Source organism: Stenella coeruleoalba, assembly GCF_951394435.1.
Source record: "Stenella coeruleoalba genome assembly, chromosome: 5".
Classification (NCBI taxonomy): domain Eukaryota; kingdom Metazoa; phylum Chordata; class Mammalia; order Artiodactyla; family Delphinidae; genus Stenella; species Stenella coeruleoalba.
The window spans coordinates 44974765-44994869 of record NC_137150.1 but is presented as its reverse complement, the minus strand read 5'-3'; the positions used below and the strand labels follow the sequence as shown (position 1 = coordinate 44994869).

Genomic DNA, 20105 nt, shown 5'->3' with positions numbered 1-20105 from the left:
TTCCTGCAGTGATGGGCTGCTTTGAAAAGAAACCTCCAGCTGCTTGGCCAGGTCCTCCAGTGAGCAGCGTGACTGGGAAGAAGGGCTCTGGTGGCTCCTGCCAGCCACTCTTCCTGCAGCTCACGAGGGCGAAATGACTTTGAACAAGGACTCAGAAGAATAGTATGACCGAAGCAAGGAGTATTGTGATGGAGAGAACAGTGAAGATGAAAGTAAAATGAAGCTGAATAAGCAGCCAGGAATGGGGGAAGTGATGAAATATTCAAATGCCACCTGTTTCCTATTATTCCCACTGCTAGCCATTCCTTGCTCAGAGATGGAGAGTTAGGTAGAAACACTTGTTCAGTACTCACTCCTGTGCATTTGGTCTAGAAGCAAGAATATCCTTAAGTTCACCTGGTGCTTCTTTTGCTTGGAGGGGCCATTTAAATTATTTGTATTAAACTTCATTAACATATGAGGACTTGGCCCCAAGCATGAGCTCTTAGATAATTCTGATATACATCTTTTATTGTAATTAAAAACTAGTAGAATAGAATTATAATTTGTTACTTTATATACACTTCCATGATCCTCTATCCCCTGGCTACAGTAACTAGAGTAGCACAAGCAAGACTACTACATCCTAACTTGCTTTTGCAAAGCCTCCAGTTTCCTGCCAAGTCTTCCCTAGTTTCAGGGGTTATACAGGGAGTCGGGTTGCAGAGGGGTTTCACATATGCTCATAAGCAGTCTTGACAACATCAAGGTGAATTCACTTCTTATTATGTTCCTGAGGGGACTTGTCTTTTGTTGTATCCACCAATAAGATTTTTGCCACCTGCATGCTTCCAGCAGTCCATCAGCCTACATTTGGACACCATTGCTATTGCCACGGAGTACTGCCACCCTGCTGCAAATGTGCTGGACAGAAGGAAACCCCCTTCTCTCCAAACTCAATCCCCCTGTGCCCACTGTCCACCAAACAGAAGTAAAAAAAAAAAAAACCTCTTATTCCCTTTTGAGTTTATTACATTGATTCTAAAGGAGTACTACCCAATATTCCAATGTCCTACACAGTTTTTAATCAAACAAGCTCCCTTTTTCAATTTCATTGGGGTGAAGGGAGAATTAGTAGCTAATAAGAGCACATTTCTAGACAAAATTCAAAAGAGTTTGCAGTGCAAAGTAATTCTTCCCCTAAACCATTTAGTTAACTTTGGTGGCAATGGTTTTCACATGATATTTTGAATGGTATATCTATATGTTTTCCTGCTAAAATCACAACATAAAAATCATACTCCTATGCAATATATTTTTTTAATTTAACATAACTTGGATATTAGCACATACCTAATTGTTTATGATAGTTGCCTTCAAAAGGTCATTTTCTATTGTACGATAATAATGGATTTTAAAATGCTTTAATTATTTGCTATTTCCAGAAATAACTAAAATTAATATCCTCATACAATATATTTTTCCACTTGTGGGAATCTATCTGGAGGATAAATTCCTGGAAATAGAACTCCTTGGTCAAAGCCCATGTGCATTTAAAATTATAATAAATATTGCCATGTTGTACACCATAGGAAGCTATACCCAAATAAACTGCAAAAATGTTTCCCCACATCTATATTACTTTTTGACCTTTGACAATCTGAAAGGTGAAAAATAGAATTTCTTTATAGTTTTTTTTGTTTGTTTTTTTTTTAGAAGATGTTAGGGGTAGGATTTTATTAATTAATTAATTAATTTTTGCTGTGTTGGGTCTTCGTTTCTGTGCGAGGGCTTTCTCTAGTTGTGGCAAGCGGGGGCCACTCTTCATCGCGGTGCGTGGGCCTCTTACTATCGCGGCCTCTCTTGTTGTGGAGCACAGGCTCCAGATGCGCAGGCTCAGTAGTTGTGGCTCATGGGCCTAGTTGCTCCATAGCATGTGGGATCCTCCCAGACCAGGGCTCGAACCCATGTCCCCTGCATTAGCAGGCAGATTCTCAACCACTGCACCACCAGGGAAGCCCTCTTTATAGTTTTAATATGCATTTGTGGTAATATAATTTATACTGAGCTTATTTTCAGGTATTTTAAAGCCATTTTTATATAATTTGATGTGAACTTCTTTCATGTATGTAACTTCTAATTTTTTTTTCTTATTAATTTATTAGGGCTTTAAAATATTTAGGTAAATAGCATTTTGTCTATGATGAGTATTCAAAACTTTTTTCCTATTTTATATTTTTTATTCTGATTTTGTATATTGTTTTCCATATTAAGTTTATAAATGGATTTGGGTCATCAACTGTCCACAATGGACTAACAGAAAAATTTCTTCATCAACAAAGCTGAATTTAACAAACTTACTATATAGTAAGAGAAAACATTACCTGAGAGAACCTTAGTAGTGTCTCAAGAGGAGGATGTTAGGAAATGGTATTCAGAGATTTTATGAGTCACACACAAATGGTTTAAGGTGCATCTTTCAAGGTGAAGAATTGGTTGGAACTGGGCAAAGTTCATGACGTAATGGTATAGGATTGGTAGACATAGAGAAGCAAGGTTGTTGAAATAATTCTTGGTGAGCAACTTATTGTACTGATAAGTAAGCTGTTCATCCAGGTGAGCAAACTGCCCAGATGAATTGATTTGTAAGAATTTCCTAAAGCAAACAGTAAAGTTATTTATTGATTTTTAGCTTTATCTTCCTGGGCAAGAAATTTATGGAGAAAACAGTTAAATTATGTTGACACCGGTGGTCTCAGTTCTTACAATTTTTGTTTAATATTTTTAGAGGCCTTTCCCATATTAAAATTATTTTTTAAATATTTAAAAAATCATTTTTTTCTAATAATTTTATAGTTTCCTCTTTCTCTTCTGCTGCTCCCCTTCATTCATCTTCCTAATTTAATTATTTGTTCCAACTGGAATTGATAATAAGAAATGAGGTTGCAGTATAAACTTTTTTTTAATGTGCCTAATCAATTGCCCTAAACCATTGCTAATTAATGTACATTTTCTCCAATAATATAAAATGTCACTTTTATCATGTACTAAATTCTCATATATATTTGCATTATATCTGGACTCTTATTTACTGTTCATCATTCTATTTATGCATCAGTACTATACTATTTTAATTATTAAGATTTGTAATATTTCATAATATGCTTGAATATTTTCAGGTATTCAAATCCACCTTATTACTCTTACCTTTCAAAAATTACCTAGTCAGTCTTAAACATTCATTTAACCACATGAATTTTAGAATCAGCTGTCTAACACTAGTAAAAAATATCATATTAGTAGACTGCAGGCATCACAACTTGCACACTGATTTAGGATTAGTTGAAATTCTTCTAGTACTAAGTCTCTTTATCCAACAAGAAGGCATTCCTTTCTAATAATTCAAGTTTCACTTTGGGTCCCTTAGTAACATTTTCATAAAAAGTCACTATATTTCTTATTTAGGTTATTCACAGGTATTTTATGTTTGCGCAGCTATTGTAAATGAAATGTTTTCTTCCATTATCCTTTCTAACAAGCATGCAGATAGATGATAGATAGATAAGCATGCATATAATATATATACACATATGCTGTTATTTTGATATATTGATTTTGCACCAACCACCTTATTGAAATCTCTTATTGCTTTCGGCAGTTTTAGTGGCTTCTTTTGAATTTCATAGATTTTCTATTATATCACTGTAAATAATTTTAACTTTGCCTACTTCTTTCCAATTTTTACACCTTATTTCTTTCTTATGTAAGTTCCATTAACTAGTACACTCACAAAAACTGTTAAATACTAGTGATGGTAGCAATTTCCTTATTTGTTCTCAAATTTAATACAAATTCTTTTATTATTCCCACAAAATACATATATATGTGCAGAGTATATATACTATATGTGCACATATAGATATGTTTACATTACATACATAAACATATATATATACACACACAAAAAATATACACATATAGAGAGGAATTGCCTTTATCTATATAACATATTAAGAAAGTATATACTTTAGCAATCTTACTCAGTATGGATGTTGCCTTTGATCAAAATAATTTTTGTACCAATAAATAGAAGTTTTTCTCTATAACTATAGTAAATTATGTTTATTGATTTCTTTCAACTGCTGATATAAACTCTGCTTGTTTTATGTTATCCTTTTAATTAGTTGGAATTACACTAAAAAATACATAATTGCACAGTTTTCAAAAAGATGAAGATGATGGGATTGACTAAAAGATCCCATCAAAGAAGCAACTTACCTGCTCATGTCTAGCACCTGCTGTTGGAGGAGAGGCTGCTAGAAATACTGCTTGTTTAGGGTGAGGATAAAGTCAGGTCCTTCAGAACAACTCCCTCCTAAGTTCTCACGTAGGGCTTCATACCTTCCTGATTTCTTCACTCTTCTGGATACTATGATTCGAATATCCCTGCTTATCATGTGCAAGTAACTGATAATATCCCATACACATTTCTGAATATTTACTGAAGACTTTGGATAATGGAGCCTCAATTTCCTAGGAAAATTATCCTCTATAAAGATATGAGGTAAATTGCTAAAGATATACATCAACTAGATGTATTTTGTATTATATAATTTAGGACTTATATAGTTTTATTTATTTTTGATCTACTTGAAATGCCATTGGAAAAAGAGATAAATTAATTAAAATATCATACACCTGAAATATCACTGAAATTTTCCTTCTATGTTTTATTTCATGAATTTTGTTGTTTTATTTACTTGTACATTGTATGTGACTGTAAAATTGTACATACTTGTACAATTTTGTACAAGTCTTGTACAATTTTGTACAAGTTGTACAACTTGTACAACTTGTACAATACATACATAAAATGTACATACTTGTACATTGTATGTGACTGTAAAATTTTTATGAATTGAACCTTTTATTATTATCATGCATTTACCTTAAATCAACATTATCTCATGTTAACACTATATGTCCTGCTTTTTGTGTTGTTGTTGCTCTATTTACTGCTAACTTTGTCCATCTTTTTCCACTTTCTCTATCATATATATTTAAACATATTTCAAAATATAGTATCTTGTTTTATTTTACTTTGTCATCCAGATCTTTTTTTCTTAGTTCTTTACATTAATTCACTTTTTAAAAATTACTTTAATATATACGTTCATTGATTGATTTGTCAGGTTCAAAAAGCATCTTTTGACTTTCAGATATAAAAAAAGAGGAAATCATTATAGGTATAAAATGTTGTACTTCTCTTACATTTATACTCTTGACTTTTTCTTTTTTTTTTTGCGGTACGCAGGCCTCTCACTGTTGTGGCCTCTTCCGTTGCGCAGCACAGGCTCCAGACGCGCAGGCTCAGCGGCCATGGCTCACGGGCCCAGCCGCTCTGCGGCATGTGGGATCTTCCCGGACTGGGACACGGGTATCAGCAGGTGGACTCTCAACCACTGTGCCACCAGGGAAGCCCTATACTATTGACTTTTGATAATAGTGATGATTTTTTCTGTCTTGACATGGTTTGTGATTTATAGTCTATTTGTAACTACAATTTCCATTCTTCGATTAACTTTAGTCCTGCAATTAAATAAACACAAGGATCATTGCCAATCTTTTGCCCTAATGTCTATGTTTATATTGGTCAATTGATCCTCTATAAATATCTTTTTCAGAGCTCATGAGGAATATATGCCCTTTGTTCTTGTGTATTTGTGTATCAGAAATGAAATATTGACTGAGTATAAAATACTCAGGTTCCTCTTTGCTTGAGAAATTAAAAATTGTTGGCGATATGTGAGGCCTTCTGTTCTCCACCCACTATAGGCATTTTATCCTTTTTCCTCAAAGCCTGAAGGATTAATCTTTAACTTTGAACTCTGTGTTTTACCTTAGACAGAGTAAGATCATTCAATCTATACATTAAAGTTTTTCATAATAATCTACACATTAAAATATTTTACAGTCCTAGAAAATCTTTGAATTATAACTTGAAGTTTTTGTCTCCTTCTGGTTCTTTTATTTAAGGATACCAATTATATCTATTTTGGATCTGCCTTGGGTATCTTCTTTAACAGTCAATTCTCCCTAATTTCTTTAATTCTATTTGTTGTCTTTTTAGTTTAATTCCACTTTAGTCTATTTTGCCAATCTGACTTTCCACTTGCCTTCAAGTAGAGTCTATTTCCCTTTCATGTTTTCTGTGTGGCCTCATTTTCTGAAGCCTTTATTTTCTTTTCTTCTTGTCTCTTGAGCTCTGGAGGCTCTTGTATGTATTTATGTGTCCAATGTCTTCCTTGTTCTCTTATATCTGCTTTTAGCTCTTACTTTAAATTGGAATTTTCCATATAGTTTGGCCAAAATCTTGTATCTTGTCCAAGGTTGTATTTTTCTACTATGTCTTCCTTATTTTCCATTTCATTTTTTCTGTTCCTTATTTTTAACTTGCAGAATATTTGCGGATACTGAGTTGAATAGTTTAAAGTATTAATTATCTTTCTGTGAGGTAAATTCTGACTTTACTACAATCTCTCAGCAGGAGCTACCTGGATACTTCCCTGGTTCATGAAGAAAATTCCTATAACACAACGTTTCAAGTTTGTGTGTGTGTATGGGCATGCCTATATGATTTACACAAACACAACTGCACACATAGAAATAGAGACAGAGATGGATTATTTAGCCTTTACTTCTCCCAGCTGAAAGAAATCAGCAGTTGCAGGGCTGTTTACAGTTCAAAGGCTTTCCTTTATCTGGATTCCCTGGCAGATTACTTTCATACATTCAGAATGCTTGTGTGTTTTCTTCTTCATCTTCATCTCCTTACTTCTCTGTCATGATAAATAAGGTCTAGAGAAACCCCTAAGACCTAACCCACTATTCTGATATGCAATTGTTAGTGGTATTTTATCCCTCAGGGTGATCAGCTCTATTGGAGAGTTATCTATGTCTGCATTATCCAATGGTGCAGCTGTAGATTTCTTTTCTCAGCATTTTCTTGCATCATATTATTACTGTCACTGGATTTAGCAGGCATTCTTCATGTATTTTGTAGAGTTACATACAGATAGTTTCCAGCTTTACCAAAGATGAAGCTATGTTTCTCATCTCTTTCTTATAATTCTCATTGTTTTGCAATGATTTCAGAGAAGAGAAGAGGCAAAAGCAATAGAGGTGTCATTAGTATGCCACTGTAAACCACAAGTCAATTCTTAAAATTTTATTTGTTGTAAGCTTCTATGTCCATTGTCAACTGTGACTTACTCATTAGTCCATTGAGGGTTAATGTGGGGAGATACCTGAGTAAGAGTAACACTGATGTCACATCCTGACAAAAACTTGAGGCATTACTGTTGAGTTAATCAAATATCTTCAGTATATTTGGGATATGTCTTTATCAGGAGACTCCTGATAACCTGGTTCAATTATGACATTGGTCTTGACATGACAGGGGTCATAGCTTCAGTTCAAAATGAGTATACTACCATTCTAATATAATAGACATAAGAAAGGGCAAATGTTAGAACAATAAAAACCATTGAGGAGAATGAAGCATGTTGAAACAAGCAAGCTAAGGTTGAGAGAAAGGTGTCTCACAGAGGAAGTATTCCTAAAGGAAGTAATGCATGAGGTGGGTCTTGAAGGATGGGTAAGTACCTACTAAGCAGACATGAACTGAAATTAGAGGGAACAATGAGTGAAAAGCAAGGAGAATTGAGGAAGCATGATGTATGTGTTCTATTACTGAAAAAACAAATTACCCAGAAACTTAGCAGCTCAAAAATCACCCATATATTATCTCATATTGTGTAGGTTGGAATCTGGGTTTATCTCATCTGAGTGTTTCACAGAGCTGCAATGAAAATGCCATCCTGGCTAGGGTTCTTCTCTGGAGTTTGGGGTCTGCTTCCAAGCTCATTCAGGTTGTTGGCTGAATTCAATTCCTTGTGGTCCATCCACAGTCAAAGGGAGTTATTATACAAAGTGTACATACGAGAAGGTAGTAATTTTGTGATCCATCTCAGAATTCTGCCTACTACACGTGATTTGTTGGAAAAGATTTGAAATCTTAAGTATGACTGTAGTACAGACCCGAATCAGACAAGCTGAATAAGCAGGTAAAGGCCTGATGTCTATCAGGTAATGGAGTTTGATATTACCTTGGTAGGTAATAAGGCACTGTAGACAGATTTTAAGCAGGTAAGATCTTTTCTGCTCTAGCAGCAGTGTGGAAGATGAATTGGTAGAGTAAACTGTAGAAAGGGATATTTTAATAAAGACTATTAAAGTATTCCTGGAAAGAGCTAATAAACTAACACTGTAATAATGAATAAGCATAGAGAAGTTTATCTTTAGATATTGAAGAGATAAATGTAGTAGATTGGATATATTAGTCATATATTTTTACACATTCATTCAGTATCTACTATGTGCCAAACAACATTCTAGGCATTGGGTCAAAAATGAATATAAAAAAGACAACATTCTTTTTCTTAAAATGCAAGGAAAGACCAAAAACAGGAAATGCATAAACAAGCAAGACAATTTCAGAGTTTATTGCCTGCATTAAGACAACTGGTTAGGGTAATGAACTAGAAAAGATATCAGTTAAGCTACTTTGGTCTACAATTAACATGAGACCCAACTTTAAATAGCTTAAGTAAGAGTGAGATTTATTATCTCACATCAATTAAAGAAAACAAACAAACCTGACTAGAGTTAGTGTTGTATGAGTGTTACCTGACTCAACAATGTCATTTAAATTCTGGTTTTCTCTTTCTTCTCAGCCATCCTGATGTCGGCTTTTATACTCAGGCTTTCACTTTCTGGGGCATAAGACAGCTGCTTCACGTTCTTACACAACAATGCCCAGCTGGTTGTTGAGAAGTTATTCTTTGATCCCCCTTGTAAGACAGAGAATATTTTTAAGAATCCCATAAGTAATCTTTCTTTCACATTTCATTTACCAAATTGCAACCCATGCCCGTGCCTGTACTAAATCATTCAAAGCATATTCAAATACCATAACCAATTCAGAAAAATGGTTTTTAACCTCAGACCAAAGATATCAAAATCTCTGTGTGTGGGACCTTGCCATTGTTTGAAAACTACTAGGTTAGACTTACAAAGATTTAAACTCATCATACCTGAAGGGTATTAGGCTTAGTGAAATAAGTCAGACAGAGAAAGACAAATACTCTATGTTTTCGTTCACGTGTGGAATCCAAAAAATAAAACAAATGAATGACTATAACAAACAGAAATAGACTCACAGAACCAGTGATTACCAGTGGGGAGAGGAAAGGAGGGAGGGGCAAGATAGAGGTAGGGAATTAAGAGGTACAAACTACTATGTATAAAGTAAATAAGCTACAAGGATATATTGTACAGCACATACAGCACAGATAATATAGCCAATATTTTATAATAACTTTAAATGGCACATAACCTATAAAAGCTTTGAATCATTAAGTTGTACTCCTGAAATTAATATAAAATTGTAAATAAAAGAAAAAAGATTTAAACCCATCAGATTTAGACTAATGGAGCTGAAGCCCACATCCTCTGAAATATGTGGTTATGCAAGGAGGTAAACAAACTCGGTTTGCTAGAAATGAATAAGGATAAAGAGCTGTCTGTTACAGAGAATGACAGTGCAGGAGAATAATTTAGATGGGAAGTTAACGACTGGTATTTCTCAAGAGGTGTTATTTGAGCTGAAACCTAATGCTAAGAAGGCAGTCAGCCAGATCTGGACAAAGCAGGGGGAATAGAAAGGCCCTGAGTTAAATATGATCTTGGCATGTGTGAAAACAAAAAGCAAACCAATGTTGGAGAAGTTGGTGAGATCAGTTCCTGTGGTCTCTGAGGGTCCTAGTAAGGAATCTGAACTAAGCACGGTAACACTTACTTCAGAGTACGAAGCATGATAGTAGCAAGAATGGATTTACTTTTTTTTTCTATTCACTCAGTGTGAGGAAATGAATCACAAAGAGAACTTAAGAGAGAAGAAGGGAGTCCATCAGCAGTTTATTCAGTTGTCCCAGTGATCTCTTTGGAGAGGAGGGAAAACAGATTTAAAAATAAGACTAGTAGGTTTTGCTGGTGAATTGAATATGGGAAGTGAGGAAAAGAAAGAAAAAAAGAGAACAAATGTTCTGTGTTTAAGGGGCTGAACAACTGGGCAAATATGGGGTGGGTGATTAACTAAAAGAGTAACAAGTTGAACAGGAAATTAAAAAAATATATTTTTTAAAGGAGAAAACTAATATTGGAGGACGATCTCAAGGTATCAGTTGAAAGAAACATACTCAACTATTGCATATAAATCAAACATGAGAAAAAAACATGCAAGTCTCTAGGTTACTGCAAATCTGAACTATAATTTTTTAAAAACCAATTCAAAAGCAAACACTGATAAATGTCAAAGGTAACAACAACAACTTGCAATGGGAGTTTCAAGACTAAAAAGTATCTAAAAAGTACAGAACTTTTAGGAAGGTTGTTAATACCATACTCTATAAAACTGTAGGCAGGAATTTCATCAAAGTTATCAAATAGAGGAGGTCATTTGTGTTGGAAATATTTATGAAATACACTACCTGGACAGGAAATTAGAAAAGTTCTCAGTTCTATCTAACCCATCATCTTCCTTCACAAACACACTATTACATTTCATGCATTATACCTAACTACATTAAGATTATCAGGAAAGAGCAAATCAGACTGTATTTTATATTCTTGACAAGTTAACTGAAAACTGCAGAATATATCAACTACTACCTTTAGAAATGTGTTGGCTGACAGAAGGAAAATTTGCTAAAAGCTGATTTTCCTGCCAGTAGATAACTTGGAAAAATTAAGAGTAACCACACAGTGGAAAATGTACTTTTCAGATACTGATACTGTGGCAATATCTGCTAGTTATTCAGATGTAAAAGAATATTTATAAAATAATTTTTGCAAGCCCAACTTTACTAAAATTGAAAAAAATTAAAATGCCATAAATGTCATCTCATAGAGATGTACAGTAGCTGTTTATAAAATTGAAAAAACTAATATATTTCAGGACCTTGTCCTATGACATTATAATAGTCTGTTTCAAGGGGTAAAAAAAAAATTATGACTTCATTTATTCATTCACTAGATACTTATTGAATGCCTACATGTACCAGATTCTATTCTAGGTACTGAAAAAACACGTAAAATTCTTGTTCTCAAGAATTTTAGAGGAACAACATATAAATAAACCCACAAAGAAAAAAAGAGAGAGAGAGAGAAAGAAAAATATCCAATCATTTCTACTTAGGAATTAAATTAGGGTGACATGGTAGAGAGGAAATGACTGGCAACTTTAATTTAGGTACTAAGGGGAGATCTCTGGGCTGTGTAAGTCCTTAATGAACAGCAAAAGCCAGGCATGGAGGGATCTGGGGAAGAGTATTCCAGGCAGAGTGAACAGCCTGTGCAAAGGACTCTAGACAGGAAAATACATCATGTGTTTGAGGATCTAAAAAGAAGGCCATAGATGCAAACTGTATTGGTTTCCTAGGGCTGCCATAACAAATCACCACAAACTGGTGGCTTAAAGATAAAGAGACTTATTCTCTCACCATTCTGAAGGCTGGAAGTCTGAAATCCTGATGTCAGCTGGGTCATGCTCTATCTGAAGGCTGTTTCTAACTTCTGATGGTTTCAGACCACCCTTGGCAGTAGCTGTATCCTTCCAATTTCTGCCTCCCTCTTCACATGACCATCTATTGTCTGTGTGCGTCTGTGTCTCTGTGTCCAAACTTGCCTTTGCTTATAAGAACATTAGTCATTGGATTTAAGAGCCACCCTAGTCTACTATGCCCATATCTTAACTTGATTATATCTATGAAGGCTCTATTTTCAAATAAGGTCACATTCACAAGTACCAGGGGGTAGAACTTCAACTTACCTTTTTGGGGAACACAGTTCAACCAGCAACAGAAACCAATAAAAATCTGTTAGGAACTAAATATGAAAATATGACATTGGATAGGTGAGTGTAAACATACTCACAGTTTTCTTTTGTGATATGTAAAAAATATTTTTTTTCTGTAATTAAAAAAGTAGCCACAAAGTAAGACTGTAACTGCCATCTCATGGGTGCTTACTTCTATTACAGGAGATTATGCTCCCTCCAGCTGTTTAGCTAACTTAAGTCTCTGATCTATCATACTTTAAAACATACATATTCATTGTTTGTGCATATCGTTAAAGGCAAGTCAAAGCCAAGGAGAGAATCAGTTATATGAAGCTCTCGCCAGTGAAGAGAGAATATTCTTGTTCCTCAAAAGGAGGTATATTTTTTTCTGGGAACTTTGCTATGTAAGCAGCTTCTCACTGTAGATTCATGCTGAAGGCACTTGGAGTGGACATTACACTCACTGTTGAGGATTATATTCCACAGCAAGTTTCAAAGCTTGTTTCACAAAGCATGTCAAAAACCTGAGTGAAGAAAGCTATTATTCAGGCAGTTAAGATCATGTGATCCAATCCTACTTAAATCAATGCTTTTTTTTTTTTTTTACCATCTTTATTGGAGTATAATTGCTTTAAAATGGTGTGTTAGTTTCTGCTTTATAACAAAGTGAATCAGCTATACATATACATACATCCCCATATCCCCTCCCTCTTGCATCTCCCTCCCACCATCCCTATCCCACCCCTCTAGGTGGTCACAAAGCACCGAGCTGATCTCCCTGTGCTATGCGGCTGCTTCCCACTAGCTATCGGTTTTACATTTGGTAGTGTATGTATGTACATTTAAATGGATAAAGAAGATGTGCCACATATATACAATGGAATATTACTCAGCCATAAAAAAGAAATGAAATTGAGTTATTTGTAGTGAGGTGGATGGACCTAGAGTCTGTCATACAGAGTGAAGTAAGTCAAAAAGAGAAAAACAAATACCGTAGACTAACACATATATATGGAATCTAAGAAAAAATGGTCCTGAAGAACCTAGGGCCAGGACAGGAATAAAGATGCAGATGTAGAGAATGGACTTGAGGACATGGGGAGGGGGAAGGGTAAGCTGGGACAAAGTGAGAGAGTGGCATGTAAATCAATGCTTTTAATCTTTTTCTGCCTCCACATAATTCCTGTTTGCAAGATAGTCCTGTAAGTAAGATCTCTCATTAGAACTTACGTTTCTCATCTGGAAGGATGATAAAGATGTTGGCATGGGGCAAGATAGGGGTGGGGAGAGAAAGGACTTAACAGAATTTCCAGGGAGGTTTAGGTAGAGAAAAATGTTTTTCCATCCTCCCTTTGATATTTCAGCTATTCACAGTTAAAATCAGTGACTTAAAATAACCAGTGTATCCATCTATTTCACTTAAGAGTATGTACATAAAACCCATAGTAAAAGTGACTGACAATATTTAGTGCTTACAAAGTGTCAGGCACTGTTCTAAGTGTTTAAGTACTTAACTCATTTCTTCCCCAATCCAACCCTTCATGAGAAAACTGAGACACAGGTGTTAAGTGGCTTATCCTAGGTTATACGACTAGAAAGAGACAGATCTGGGATTCAAAATCAGGCACAAATACTAGAGGTTGCGATGTTAACCACTATAATATTCTGCTTGTGATTACATGGAAATCCACAATGATTAGAAATATAAATACATTACCATGGCTAAAGCATATCATTATTCAATTGCTCATTCATGAACACTTTCATATTTAATCCACATCTTTTTAACAAGATCAGAAGAATCCAATACTATATTCTTGTGAGTATTCAACAAGCCCTTGAAGCTTTAATAGCTCTGATTTGGATGTTGTGGGCTAGGTCCACACTTATGGGTTTACTCATCACTTCTAAGAAGTCTTGCCTCAAACTGGTTTCTCATTCTTCCAGGGGTAACACTTACTTGCTGTTCACTCTAACAACTTTACTGATTGTACTTTGCTGAACAGTATCCTGATTTGGAAGCCTGCTAGATCTGGAAAATGTCAACCATAACAATAAAAACAACACTAGGAGTCACCTACCTCCTCCTGTTTCTAGACTTATGTCAATATACATTTGGGATGCAGAGTGATTAAGTTCATGGGCCTTGTTTCTGGCATTTCAGAGGCTCCTGTGTGACAGTTTCCTCATTTATAAAACAACATAGGAGTATGGTGAGAAATAAGTTATAAAATATAAATATATAAACACTTGGCACAGTACCTGGCATATGTAAATAACCAATAAATGGCATATGTTAGTTTTATTAACCTAAATGTCTGTCAGAAACAGATGTTTTGGCTAAGTAATTTTATTGGGTACCCACTCTTAAGGTACTCCTTAATAGGAAATAAAAGATGTTTATATTGAGATTTAACATAACCATCATTTATTGAAAATAATAATTATTATAAATTTATTATTTCTTGTACTTTTCTAGCTCATTTATAGGTGACAGATCTTTTATATAACAAATCCCAACGTGTATGTATATACACACACGCACACACACACACACACACACCATATTCAGGTAGACGTGTTTTGACACACTTTGTCTTTCCTTATGCGTAATTATTTACGGAGTTCCTTCCCAAGTCTTAGAAATTGATCATTTTTCCCCTGCTTAATGAAATTTAACTGTACTTCATCATTTTCTTTCGGAACAAAACTCTCCTCTCTTCTTTCAAAGTTGCTACTTACCAAATTTCACACAGGTGAAAATGTCCCTGTGTGATGGCAAAGTATTCCAGCACCTATGTCTAGACCCAGATAATACATAACAATTCCAAAAATATATAGTGTGTTCCTGGTACCTGAAGACAATGATTTCACATCTGTTGTACTTTCCAAAAGAGTGATTTCAATGGTGGAAATTTAAAGCCAGCAAAAGGAAGAAGTGATAATGAGGATGGATGAAAAAGGCAATTTGAGGAGGTTGTCAGGGATCCTCCAATTTTATCTTTATAATTTCTTTCATTTTAGCAATAATCATATCTTTACATTTATTCAATAAAGGCGCTTCATACTCACTTCAGGCATTGTCAATATAAAAAGTTTTTGGATTTTCAGCAGAAATTGACAGAGATGTCTTTAATCACACACAAAACCACATGACCAGAATTTTTTACATACACATTCAAATATTCATTCTTTGAAAAAATATCATGTGTCACAATGTTCAAGGCATCATAAGTTACTATGTGCTTCATAATGTAATATATGCTTTGTGGGCAAGGAACTGACAGCCTAATTGAGAAAAGAAAAGTAAAAAATGAGAGTATTGATTTGTGTGGGCAAATATTAAATTATTTGATTCACATTTCAAAGACTCTGGATAGCTATCAATATCTAAGTTTGACATATCCAAGTCCAAATCCCATTCTGTGCTACATAAAAGACCATTTTACCTGTATCCTACATTTCTGTTCTTCCATTCATGTTTCCTCCAAGTGTCTTGCCTTTTGACTTTCTATTCTTCTAACACCAGCTTGACCATAAAAACAATTATAAATTCTTCCTCTTCCGTTCTGATATTCCCTTTTCTGATCTTTATGATATTTTCAATTGAATCTCGGAAATCCACCGGCACGCTTTCATGACTATGCAGTTATTTTATTAGTCTTGCTTCTTCAAACAGATGCAAACTCCTTGAAGGCAGGAAGCATGTCTCTGGTTTTTGAAATATAACTGAGAACATCTTAAGTGTGTGCATAAAATCAAATTTTGATAAACACATTAATTGAAAAGATCAAAGAGCAGCATTTCTTTTACCGTCCACTTTTTTCCTTATGACTGTTAAGCTTTAATTAACTTTAAACTTCACATGCTTCAATATTTTATTTTCCCTGTTAGTAGTACCCAAAATTCACTCAAAATATTAAAAGTAGATTTTTGGGTTCCTATGAATTATTTCTAGAGTAGAATTATATTATTATTGGTATTGGACTAAATGATATAAAAGATATATAGCCTGAAGAATATGAGTATAAATGAAAATGACTCACATCCACAGGAATAAACATGATTCAGTAGATAACCAAGTAGTACCTTAGTATCTAATAATACTGATGGTCACGAAATAACATTCATGATATGTCACAACTCAATGAATATGATTGATTGCAATCAGAATAACATGAAATTTAGTTGGCTCTGATCAGAGGCTGACTATGACTAACTAAATTTCAACAGATTTCACTGGATGGCCTTAGACAAAGGTTGCCACCACCCACACTTTCACATGTAACTATAACATTTCATGTTGTGTAATATTTTCATTCTATAGCTTTTATTCTGCAAATGATATTTTAATAGAGGACTATTCCATTAGTAAACAGACTGATCTTGCTGACACATCTTTCCTTTTAAAATATACTTTGGCTAAATTCTAACAAAACTGTTTTGAATGCAAAAGGGATGCTTTTCAAGCCAGATGGTTTATCTAATAGGAATGTTTTCTGATTAGAGAAACAGCAGTAGACTCATGATCACAGCAGGTGCCAAACTGGTCCTGTAGTTTACATGAATTTGCAACTGAACAAGTCATGAACAAAAGGGAATCTATTTTATAATGTGCCACAGTCTATTCTAAGAGGAAAGGGGAACGTAAAAGAAGCTACCATATCAGATGCAATTCATATATCATTTCTTGATATGAATGTGGCCACTACTGCATTTGTGATAACAAAATTTAATTGTATACTAAACTTCCTGAGTATATTGTGGAGGCTTAATAAAATTTCAAAATCATAAAATTTGCAGAGTATTATAGGATGGCATAATAACCCAAAGTCTATTTTTAATCTAAATAATTGGGAGTCTTTTTATTTTAAAAAGTATCATTTTTCTTTCTCATTGTCCTTATTCCTTGTACTTGCATTTTCCCTTTGTTTGAAAAAGCAATTTTTCCATGTACTGATAATCACAGAAGCAGCATACTATTGGCATGGTAGGCCCAGCTATGCCGAAGTGTGTGTAAGAGAGAACCTCCTAGGCCCTACAGAGATGGCATGGGAATGTAGGTTCCTGAACAATGGAATTATTGCCTGTTAAGATAGTGTAAGTTGCTTCTGGGTGCTAACATGACTACTGCAGACACAGAAGGCAGCGAGCACACCGATCCACACTGACTGAGCAGCATCTCATTCCCAGGGGTTTGCTGAGACCACCAAACACTGAATCATCTCAGTAAGGTGTGAGGGGCAAAGTGTTTCATCATATCCACCCACCTACTTTCTTACTTCATTTACATTAGTGATTCTCTTTATTTGCTGCTTTGGAAGAAAATCAAAGTAAAAGTATCCTAGAACTGAGTCCAAGTCATCATTCTCAGTCATCCTCACCCCAGACAAATTCCATGGTCTCTTCTAGAACAGCTGGTTAAACAGTAGAAACTGTTGGTACCTGGAACTTGTTCAAATCAGAGATACGTTACCCAGAAGAATCATAATTTCCTAATTGTTTTAGTAATTCCATAATATCATCAATATAATTATCTAAATTAATCGTCTCTGAAGGTGTTAAGTAAGCATCAAAATAAGTCTAAGTATGTTAAAATTTGAAACCCCATTTTTTGATGAAATTATAATGATTTGGCAAGGTTTTTTTTTGTCCATGGATCTGACATTATAAGAATAGTTACTACAGAAAATTCCTGTACTTTATATCATTTCCTCTAATCAAACACCTTCAGAATTTTAAATACATTAGTTTTACTTATTTTGGCAGTTATTCATACACAGACTTGAAACCTTATACTGAATAACTATTTGATATAGAAGCTTTTGTTTTTTTCAGGTTGGCTATAAGCATTAACAGTACAGAAAACATATCTTCCATATTCTGTTCAATTCCTTCATAATTCTGTATTATACAGAATTGACTATTAATATGTTTACTTTATTAAATTTTTTGGTTGCTTATAGGAGGATGAATTCTGTTGAAATAGAGGGACCTGTTTTTGACTCTGCTGAAGTTCTAGAAATCTGTAATAAAAACTGCTCCAGCACTAAGTAACATTAGCATCTTTTATCCTTGCCTTACTGAATGAAGTAAGTGACCAATAACCTGCACTTCCTTTAAAGTGCTTTCACCTTTGCTGTGGGTCAGTGCTTCTTAGACAGAATAAAGGTGTGCAAATGTATTGTGGTAATATACCAGTTCTCAGTGAGAATAGTTTAATTCTCCACAGGACACAATGTTGTTTTCTAGAACAGTCAAGTCTCATCCTACAAATATATCAGATGTCAGTCTGTAGAGATATACCAGAGTGACCATATTTTCCATTGTTAAACAGAGTATATTTACTACTTATAATGAAGAGTCTGGAATAACTTTTCTGATATGGAGTCTGCTTTTTATTTACATGGTTATATGATTAATTCAAGTGTTTTTTCCAGAATAAAAGAGTCTTTCTTAAAGATATGTCTATTTTCCTCTGTGTTCTTTGAAACATCACAAGAGTTATCGCAGGTTCTACTCTCTCCTTCAAGATTTCAAAGAATCTAGAGGCCACATCAGAGTTCAATCTCAAAGCAAACAGTCAGATACTCCCAGAAGTCTCTGCAAGAAAGAAGCTTTCCCCAAGTTTACCTAAACCCAGGGAGCAATTTAATATAATAAATGAGGTCAGTCCTTAGAGGCAGGTGGCACCTGGTTGAGTTCTTATGGCTCTGCCATTTCCCGTGAGATCTTGAACAATTCAGTACATTTCTTTACAACTAAATGTATTTCAATACAAAAGGAGAATAATACTAGAATTTACCTTATACCACTGTTGCCAGGATTAAATGAGATAAAATCTGAAGTGTGTTTTGCAAGAGCTTGTCACAGAGTGAGGACTCAATGCAAGATAGCTATTATTAGTAATGGAAGCTCAATCCTAAAATGATAAATCTATGCTGGACTTGCATATATTGTTCAGAGATCATTACCTTTTCCCTAGGCAGAGATCACTGTTACACCTAGAAGCAAGGGTCAAGGACCCATCGGTATCTGGGAAAGCACGTGGAGTAACAGAAGACAGGATACAGGAAGCAGGCGCTGAGTGATCCACTTAATTCTGATGGATGGCATGTGTCTGGCCTAGGGCTATTTTTAACAAGCCCATCAAAACTGCAGCAGATCTCACTCTGTAGACTCTTAAGAGCACTGCCAGCACCTGCCAGGCTCCAAGACCAATGGGAGCTTTGTGTAAAGGTATTTGTTATCCTTTCTGGCCAAGCACTGTTCTTTAATTATGACTCAAATCCTCTGTCACGTTATTTAATAATAGGCTTCATTCTCACTATCCATCTATCCATTATAATGCAAACAGTATAAAATGTATCTCCAGTGCTAAATACTCGTTTTCTTTTTTATACTCCTTAAGTCTCACCAGCAAGAGGAATTGGCAGATAAGTGACCAATGTGTGTACTGCAAAAGTACCTTATCCCCTGCATTATCTTTTTGAGAATAAAAAGAATATGGCTGCTGCTTCACTTCTGCCTTCCACACCTCATGCTAAATGTCTTTATTATCCATCTAGAACTATTCAGGGAAGGGGATGTGGGGAAACATAAAATTCCAGATTAGCTCAGTTGACCCAATACAAAACACAATAACCTCTAATTGGATGTCTTTAGCACCTCAACTCAACATCTTTAAACATAATCTCTTGATTCCTATTATTTTCTGCCCTCAACTTTCTTGTCTTCTAAAGCAGTGGTCCCCAACCTTTTTGGCACCAGGGACTGGTTTTGTGGAATAATTTTTCCATGGATGGGGTGGGGGGGCGTGGTTCAGGAGGTAATGCAAGTGATGGGGAGCGACAGGGGGAGCGGCAGATGAAGCTTTGCTCGCTCCCTAGCTGCTCACCTCCTGCTGTGTGGCCCAATTCCCAACAGGCCTGTGGGTTGGGGATCCCTGTTCTAAATTTCCTTATGGAAGAAAACGGCACCACCACCTACCTAGTTGTTCAGGATTAAAAGGTTGTAATTGCATTTCATCCTATTTCTCTTAATCTGCTTATCTAATCCCTCAGTAAATGGTAGTCAGAGCAAATGTAATCAGAGCTACCTTGGACATATCTTTTATTTTTTTGGTCACACCACGTGGCTTATGGGATTTTAGTTCCCAACAAGGGGT

General features: G+C 35.1%; 1 protein-coding gene across 11 annotated transcripts in view; it reads right to left on the bottom strand.

The window, feature by feature from the left end:
- The window catches only part of LOC307186854 (uncharacterized protein), a 332494-nt gene that overhangs the window by 69627 nt on the left and 242762 nt on the right, over positions 1 to 20105 (bottom strand). For 5 of the 11 annotated variants that reach the window (XM_079922424.1, XM_079922429.1, XM_079922431.1 and 2 more), the window contains 2 exons: positions 11601 to 11790; positions 8450 to 8891 (listed from right to left, as the gene is read on the bottom strand). In XM_079922424.1, coding sequence (XP_079778550.1) covers positions 8876 to 8891; positions 11601 to 11790 — 206 coding nt within the window. In that variant the 3' untranslated portion in view covers positions 8450 to 8875. Of the gene's footprint in view, positions 1 to 5506; positions 5569 to 8449; positions 8892 to 11600; positions 11791 to 20105 lie in introns of those variants that run through there. The other 6 variants (XR_013828485.1, XM_079922426.1, XR_013828484.1 and 3 more) reach the window with 5 other exon arrangements.